Below are 9,302 nucleotides of genomic sequence, written 5' to 3' on the forward strand. Positions count from 1 at the left end.
ACAGGAAAAAAAGAGTGAATTAACACACACATTCAACCATGTTAATTATCCATAAGCATAATTTAATCAATAAGCATAATTTAAAACAATCTACCATTTTTTACCTTAAAAATCAGCAAAAGTTCTCATTTTTAGTAAGAACACACAGAGTTGGTGACAGTGTCTGATACACAGTGCTGGTTGATGATCAGCAATGCATTGGAAAGTCACATTGGCACTATGCGGAAATAATTTCTCTGTGTTCATATTATTTTGATCTAATCATTCTATTAGAATTATCCTAGATTTTACTAGATTATCCTTATCCTAGATTTTACTAGATTATCCTAATCCTAAATTCAAGAAATTTATTCTAAGGAAATTGTCCTTTTAAAAATGTATAAAGATGTTCATCACAATATTTTTAAAATACTCCAAAAATTGAAAACAATATGGAAATGATACAGCAAATTATGGTACAACTACTCAGTGGAATTTTTTATAGCTATGTCAAATTCTATTTATAAGAGGATTTGTATTAGCATGCAAAATGTTTATGCTATAATGGAATTTACAAAAAAAAACCACATCAATTATGTAAAAAAATTCTAAGCCCAGAATATTGAATGAAGAAACATAGCATGCTGGTTATCCTTTTACGGATCTTCATGTGTGGCTACTTTCTCATTCTTTTCTATTTATCTATATTAAAAATTTTTATTGTGGAAAAATGAAATTAAGCAATTAAAAATTTTCATGTGTGCATGTCTGTGTGTGTCTATGTATGTGAGACTGTGTATGTTTATGTCACTGTGTGTACATATACATATGTCTCTATATGTGTGTCAGGGTATTTACATGTGTGTATGTGTCTGTGAGCATCTGTGTGTGTATGAGCATCTGTGAATGTATTTGTGTGTATGTTTGAGTCTGTGTCTGTGTGTGTATGTTTGAGTCTGTGTCTGTGTGTGTATGTGTGTGTGCACCCACACCCACACCTCCCGTCCTGTGTGCAGGTCCTTCGGAGTGCTGCTATGGGAAATCTTCTCTCTTGGATACATGCCATACCCTAGCAAAAGCAACCAGGAAGTCCTGGAGTTCGTCACCAGTGGAGGACGGATGGACCCACCTAAGAACTGCCCGGGGCCTGTGTATGACTGAGGATTTTCTACAATTTACTAAGCACAATTCTCCTTTTCAAAGAATATCTGCAGCCACATATGCTTTTTAATTTTTAAGATGAAGGAACAGATGGCTGACCTCATTTAATATGCCCCAAGATAGGAGTGTGTCTGTAGTTTCAATGAGATGGCTTATTCTTCCTGCTCCTTGACAGCAATAATGCCACACCCCAAAAGGTATACATCGTCTGGATGGAGGCTGTGGACTCACCAGGCTCACTCTCCCCAAGCACCTCCTAGGACTCTGTGTAGTGGACTCCGCCCCTGCCGCCTGACTCCATAGGTCTTGAGTCTCCTTGAAGTATCTCTATTCCCTGGGTTTTCTGCTGTCCTATGTGTCTCACCATGGACTCTATGCAGTCCATGGGCTCGCAAAGAGTCAGACACAACTGAGCGACTGAACTGAACTGATCTGTCTCACCTCCTCCCCACAAACAAGACAGATGGGAAATACAGTTAGAATATTCTGCCTCAGAGATAACGTTAATTCAGGGATGGAACAAACGAGCCCTGTATGATACCTTCACACCCTGCCCATCAGCAGAGGGCAGCACGTGCAAACACGGGGGTGGGGCGGGGGGGTGGACACAAGATGAGTCCCCACTCTAGAAGACAATGCTATTCCAGCCCCATTAGAAAAGCGCTGGGGGGAAGAAAACTTATTTTTCATCCCATTTTTATTGATTTTAATTTATGTGCTTGTTCTTCTTTTAGATACAGGATAATGACCCAGTGCTGGCAACATCAGCCTGAAGACAGGCCCAACTTTGCCATAATTTTGGAGAGGATTGAATACTGCACTCAGGTATACACATCCCACCCCACCAACCTCCTTCAACTAGTATTTATATGGAAAAGTCTTGAAGATGGCAAATACCAAAATGTGAAATAACAGTTACACCAGCCAGGAGAAATGAGTTATACTCTTGAAGATGAATGTTAATTATCTATAAGTACAATGAGTGGTATCTCAGTCTGCCTCTTTTGTAAACAAATACTACTCGCTGTTGCTTAAGATGAGTTGAGCTGGGAGAAGGTCTGTTCAAGTCACGCAGCTTCCTGCAGTCCTGCTGGTCCCTGTCCAGATCCCACTCCCACTTCCATCAGTAAGGACTGCATTTTTCCTGTTTTGATGTTAATAGAAATGGGGTACATTTTCAGCAGATAACTATGCCCTCTACCTCCTCAAGAGTGGAGGCCATCAAGTGAGAGCCCTGGCCCCCAGTTTCCTCCATAGTGTCTGCACCATCCTCGGTGGAGGGGTGTCCTCCTCTACCTCAAGGTCTCAGGGACCTTCACACGCTGACACTTCTCATCTCCAGGCTGCGTGCATTCTCTTTCCCTCTTTTTTGCCTCTCATTCTGCCAGGATATCAGATTCTAAAGAACCTTTTAGAAGTTAGACAACAAACCACTACCTCTCTAAATTCCCTCTTGTTGTGACAATAGACATACACATTTTCACACTGGAGTCATCTCCTGTCCTCATTCTTTTGGGTCCTTTGAGCTCAGAAGGCATTTGTCTATATAGACTTCAAGTTATTCAGGGTTTTTTTGTTTTGTTTTGTTTTAGAGAACTTTATGTTCAGTGGCTTTTAGGTTATTATGTTGTAATATTAATGGGATGCATCCACTTATGTACATATACTTTGGAGTAATATTCTTCTCCAAAGTACATAAGATCCCTCTTATGTACAGAGCTGGGAGCTCTGTACAAGCATATTTTGAATGACTCATTCTAGAAATTAATAATTAATAGGGAAGGAACAAAAGACTAAAGCAGAGAGAATTAGAAGGTAGTTATTTTTTATGCTTAAACTCTTTACTGATGAATACTGGACCTATGTGCCTTTCTATTAAACTGAAGTAATGTTTTTCCCAATTTACACAAAATAGTACAGGATTAAGCTTCCCCAACTTTAAGCTTTCCTCCACAAATCTTCCTTAAATCTCTAGCAACTGTCTTCTGCTTTTCTATATCAGTCTGTCACTGTAAAAATGATCTAGCACAGAGTTGATTTTGGAAGTGGTTTTCCTCATAGCATGTCAGTATTTCCTGGGTTTCATCAGATCCAAACTTGTTGAAAAACCACTGCATTGTGATATCAGCATGTGTAATGAAGTGATGATATAACCCAGAAACGTTATGGTCAAGTGCAGCCTCCATCCAAAGGTGATGGAAATGTGAGAACCAGAGGTTAACCTTGTCAGCCAGCATGAGGTGGCCCTCCTCCCTTCCCCTCCCCTCCTCTCACTCTCAACAGACACATTTTGAAGTCAAACATATAGTTTTGTTTTTTTATTTCATTGAGAACCGGGCTTCCCTGGTAGCTCAGAGGGTAAAGTGTCTGCCTGCCATGTGGGAGACCTGGGTTCGATCCCCTGGTTGGGAAGCTCATCTGGAGAAGGAAATAGCAACCCACTCCAGTACTCTTGCCTGGAAAATTCCACAGATGGAGGAGCCTGGTAAGCTACAGTTCATGGGATTGCAGAGTCACACACGACTGAGCAACTTCACTTCACTGGGAACAGACTGTAACCATTTTTTAAACTAATTTATAATTTTTTTAAATCCATTCATCTGTAAGTTTTACCTAAAGCTAGTCTCTGCAAAGCCTTCCTTTCCTGAGCCCACTCCCCTTCCCCAAGCAGTGGGGCCGCTTCCGGGCACTCTGTCCCAGCACACTCTTCCGTCATAGCGCCTCTCCTCCAAGCTCTACAAAGATGAAGACGATTTCGCATGTGTTTATTATTCTCCCGTGCTTACCAATTAATATATTCCCAGTAAACCCTGAATGGTTTCCTCATCTGTGAAATGTTTGGATGACATCATCGCTAACGTTTATCTTCCCGTCCACACGTTTGGCTTGTGGTTCAAAGTCTCCATCCGTCCATCTCTCCCGCCTGTAGGACCCAGATGTGATCAACACCTCTTTGCCCGTAGAATACGGGCCCCTCGTGGAAGAGGACGAGAAGGTGCCCATGAGACCCCAGGACCCCGAGGGAATCCCTCCTCTCCTGGTCTCGGCAGCCCAGGCCAAGCGAGAGGAGGGCCGCGAGCCGGCCGCCCCCGCCGCTCTGCCCTCGGCTCCGCCGGGCAAGGCCGGCAAGAAGCCCGCGGCCGCGGAGGCCTGTGTCCGAGGCGGCACCCGGCCGCCGGGCGTGGACGGGGGACACGTCAACATGGCCTTCTCACAGTCCAACCCGCCTTCGGAGCTGCCCCAAGTCCAGGGCTCCAGGAACAAGCCCACCAGCCTCTGGAACCCCACCTACGGCTCCTGGTTTACAGAGAAACCCACCAAAAAGAACACTCCACCGGCCAAGAAGGAGCAGCGCGAGCGGGGGCCCCCGGGCGGCGAGGGCGCCCGTGCAGTCCCGGCCCCAGCGCCCGCCGCCCGCCGCCCGGGCGCCTCGCTGCTCCTCGAGCCGTCGGCGCTGACCGCCAGCCTGCGGGACGTGCCCCTGTTCAGGCTGCGCCACTTCCCGTGCGGCACCGTCAACTACGGCTACCAGCAGCAGGGCTTCCCCCCGGAGGCCGCCCCCGGCCCGGGCCGCTACGAGGACCCCGCGCCCAAGAGCCAGCCTGCGCCCTGAGCCCCAGCCCGGCCCGGGGAGGGACAGGTAACGGCTCCTCCGCAAACCACTGACCAAATGTCACTCTTCATTCTGTGCCAACTTGTTTTGAAGTGCCACATCAAAGCTGTGTTTTCAAATTGCTTCTAAAGGTTTGGAGCACGGGTTCATCCCAGTCTTGCAAAAGGAGAACATCTCAAAGACGAGTGATCAACGCGAGGCCGGGACGGGGCTGCGTAGGGTTCTGACGGATGGCTGGTGTCCACCTGCTCCCGCTTCTTTCCCTGTCCCGTGTGCTCTGCGCCACGCTCGCAGAGCTAGCCGCTCCTGTGTTTGCTAGTCGGAGTCATACGTGTTCCCTCACCTGGTCAATGTGGGCCTGGACCACTTGAGAGCAGAGGGAACAGAAATAAAGTTCTCTGTAGTGTCAGCGCGGGGACATTCTTTACTTGGAAAAGAAAAATCATAGACAACTCACTGGAAGGTCACTGTGGATGATGCTGGGTGCTTTCACTTGTGCTGAGTCATCAACCATCATATCATAAAAATGTGGTTAATAGAGTAGTAGAGAGAAAATGTGTATACACTCACCTGAATGAAACACAAGTACTCAAAGTGCTTTGAGGATGGTAAGATCCAGAGAGTGCAACATCCTGGTAATATACCTCATGCCTTAAGAAAACCTTCCTACTAACGGTGAACAACTGAGTGTGAGGTTTCCTACTGCGTTGAAAATTTGAGATTTAAAATTTTAATTACTGATTTTAAAACTTAGCACTAAATAAACTCCGACGATATAATTTAAAAAAAAATTTTTAATGTAAGCAACAGTGATACATCGATGCATAAAAACATATCCATTCATGGGCATTAGTGTCACACTTCCTAACAATTTCAATCATGAAGGTTACCAAGTTGAAGTTTCTATTCCTGGAGATGATTCACGGGAGCAGCAGGCCCTCCAGTGGTCCTAAGGAGAGGTACTGATTCAGTATCCTTCCTTCCAGGCTTCACCCCAGTTCCGGCTCCTTAATAGTGTGTGATTCTAGCACACATGGGAACAGAAATTGACTGAAACACAAGGCATAATTTGTATACCTGTCAAATACAGAGTAAAACAATTTTTTTCTCTGGGTGACAAGTGAAGGAATTAAGGAACACGTGGAGTGCTGAGGTTGGTAGTGACATGTTACAAAGAGAGTTCTGAACTTGGTTTTCACACGTGAAATTTATCTCCATTGCAGACAAGTTGGGAATCTGTTAAATCTTACACACAGACATATGCAATGATGCTTTATCAGAAAGTTTTCATCCCTTTCTTTCTGCTCGCCTCCATTCTCTTTCCCAGTTTCATTTCTGGTGGTAGCTGTGCCAGAACCTCACTTTGGGATGACAGCATTTTTTATCACTTGTTAAGCACTAAACATTCCCAAGCAAAAGTACTGTGTCTATCCACCTTCCCCTGCCTTCACAACTCCACTTGCATCAACAATCTCATCTGGACATGAGGCCATTCTGTTCTGGGCCAATACCAGACCAGTGAGTGTTGATTGCCCTATGGCAGAGCCTTGCCTAGTCAGTAGTTCTTCACATCTTGAGAAGCTTAGATACCTTGGACATCACTTTTCTTATCTTCTTGACTGCCAAAAGTATCTTCATTGGACACACATGAAGATGAAACATCAATGAACTCATCTCTTAATACTTGTATCAATAAAGTTTTAGCTCATGCCCGGCACAAAGTAAATAGTCTAATTATATAACCATTAACTCATAAACCACCTGAAGGTGTCCAAGAATCACACTTTGAAAAATACCCTCCTAAAAGGATGACAGAGCAACTGTCAAAACAAGAACAACTTTATATTTGTGACACCAGTAACCAATTAAACAGGGAGCATGCTACGTGGTTAAACAGCCAACTCTTTCAATTAACAAGGGAAAAATCTTATCCCTTTCTCTTCTTAAAAACTACACATCACTACATTTTCAGGTTGTGCCTTACTACCACGGAGATTGATTTGTTGATTCTCTCTAATCGTGTTTATTGGTATCAGTTTTCATGTAAATGATAGTCAAATCTTAAAAGCCTGTATACATGGATAATAAACAACTCCACACTAAGATATGATGACCTCAAGACGTTTCATTTAACTTGCTAATCGCCCAGGTATCAGCACTCCAGCCATATGGCTCCAGCAATTCATACTGATGCTGTGGACTCACATATTTATTTATTATGATGGAAAATTCCACCTAGAACATGGACAGGCACAATTAAAGTCTGTAGAAGGTACATTAGTAAGCTAGTATAATTATTCATGTTCTATATCTATAATGAAGCTCATCATAAGTTCACAATCATTCCATTGGGAAATTGGCAATTTGTGAGGAATGACTAGTTTATCAATAGGTGGTACTTCAATATTTTAGCAGATCAATATAGCAGGAACAAACTTTTATTTTTTTAGAAAGAGCAAGATCTACTTGGTAGTTGAAAGATCAGATTCTCCAGGTGCAGTTAGGATGTGCGTCCTGGCTGTCCATGGGTTCTCAGATCTGTCTGTACCTCAGTGTCTCCGTACACAAAATGAGGATAGTAACATCCCTTTCTCCCTGCCCCTCGGGGAGACTACCAACTGGGAAAGCACAAGCACTCCCTCTCACACCTCTCGAATCCCTTAACGAATCGGGTTGGCTGTGGGGAGAACTTCGGAAGTTGGCCTGTGTCTCCATGCCCCCCTCTTCTGGTCCCATCTGGTCCCCCCAGCTCCCCTCCTGTGCCGCATGGGCTTCATCTGTCAGTTGTTTAATGACAGGAGCAAGAACTCTACCAAAACCAAGTCCTTTCAGCTCAAAGGAAGAGTGTGAAGACTCTCTGCTACACGTAGTGTTAAAAAATGAGCAACAGAGGAAGACATTTAATCAATTTGATGAATTCTTTTTAAAAAGTGTCTGGCCTCTCATATAATTTTTGATAAACTCTACAGCTGTAAGATATTACATAACCACAGGTTAACTTTATTCTGTAACACTTGGGGCTTTTACCTCCAGACTCATCAGGCACACCACCAAAAATCCCCAGTGGCTCAGTGGTTAAAGATCTGCTTACAATGCCGGAGCTGAAGAAGACATGAGTTCAATTCCTTGGTGGGGAATATACCCTGGAGGAGGAAATGGCAACCCACTCCTGTATTCTTGCCTGGAGAATCTCATGGAAAGAGGACCCCAGCAAGGCTACAGTCCATGGGACCAAAAAGAGGCAGGCGTGATTGAGCACACATGTACCACTAAAAATTCTAAGTGATCAGGCTATTTTAACAGATTTTTCTCTAGTAATAGTAGAATTAAAATTCACATGAGCTTTGTAGACCTAAAACATGATGCTTATGAATTTAGACTACTCTGAATAACAGACTTCCCATGACAAGATTCATAAAATGTATGAAGTGTGTTATCAATCAGTCTTTAGCTAATGACTTTTTAAATGGGTCCCCAAAGAACACACAACTTGACTTTGCTAATTTCACTGCAGCAGACGGTTCCCTGTGCTGCTGTGTGAACATATAAAACAAAAACCAGAAATTCCTATAATTTTCCACAAGATGCCCTAAAATAAAAGATAATTATTGAGAACAGATAGTAAGGCTTCTATTAAGGTTCTGTTTTGATTTGGTATCCTGAGTAGGTATATTTAATTTTTAATGCACCACTCAAACACAAAGCTATTTTTATCTCTAAGTTAATAACTTTTAAAACATTTGAAAAGCTCAGTGTAAGGAAATAATATGACATAGCATTGGGGGAGGGAGGAACAAGGCTTCAGTGTTCAGTAAATGTAAATGAGCATGTTACCTTTCCACATAAAGATGGCGCCACCAGACTCGCCTCAGGAGAACCCCAGATACCACATCTATCTGCAGACTGTGCCCTATCTATCCCTCAGATCCCTCTGTTTGACCTGTGCTCCAGCAGTTACCCCACTCCATTCATCTACTGAGGCCTACTGCCTCCCTGAAAGCAATTACTCAAAATCAGTTATCCTGCCATCACTAAAAGCCTCATTGGGCAGGCGAGTTTTTCAGCCAGTGTTAGTTGAAAGGCAGTCTTAGTAAATGAACCCACTAAGCCTTAGTATATTAGTGCTCCCTGGAGCGCTTACATTGTGAGAGGTTATTTGCCAGTACAGATGATTATCAGACTGATAAAAACCTCACACGGTTGTAATATTTTGCATGGTTTAGCACTGATCAATTATTTGAGAAGAAGCAGGCAGACCGAGTACAGGAGTTGAGTATAGGTATTAGACAGCAATTACCTACCTACATGACTCCAGCAAGTTAAATTCTCACTTTCTCATTTAAAAACATGAGCAGTTTGGTCTCAAAGGCCCCCTTCAAGCTCTGAAGTCTGATTCTGTTAAGACTTCACCTCTGTGTAAGGTAAATCCCAACATCTGGCCCACAGTTGGTAGGTGTGTGTGCACAAGTGTGTGTGTGTGTGTGTGTGTGTGTGTGTGTGTGTGTGTGTGTGAGAAAGAGAGCGACAGAGAGAAAGACTCTTAATTCAT

General features: G+C 43.5%; 1 protein-coding gene across 3 annotated transcripts in view; it reads left to right on the plus strand.

Annotated features, from left to right (window-relative positions):
- The window catches only part of ALK (ALK receptor tyrosine kinase), a 724,846-nt gene extending 717,988 nt beyond the window's left edge, over positions 1-6,858 (plus strand). For 2 of the 3 annotated variants that reach the window (XM_070449826.1, XM_070449837.1), the window contains 3 exons: positions 996-1,130; positions 1,875-1,965; positions 4,070-6,858. In XM_070449826.1, the coding sequence (XP_070305927.1) occupies positions 996-1,130; positions 1,875-1,965; positions 4,070-4,753 (910 nt within the window). In that variant the 3' untranslated portion in view covers positions 4,754-6,858. The remainder of the gene's footprint in view (positions 1-995; positions 1,131-1,874; positions 1,966-4,069) is intronic. The other variant, XM_070449831.1, reaches the window with a different exon arrangement.
- Positions 6,859-9,302: the final 2,444 nt, after the last annotated feature.

This window comes from Odocoileus virginianus, chromosome 2 (genome assembly GCF_023699985.2).
Source record: "Odocoileus virginianus isolate 20LAN1187 ecotype Illinois chromosome 2, Ovbor_1.2, whole genome shotgun sequence".
In the NCBI taxonomy this organism is placed as follows: Eukaryota; Metazoa; Chordata; class Mammalia; order Artiodactyla; family Cervidae; genus Odocoileus; species Odocoileus virginianus.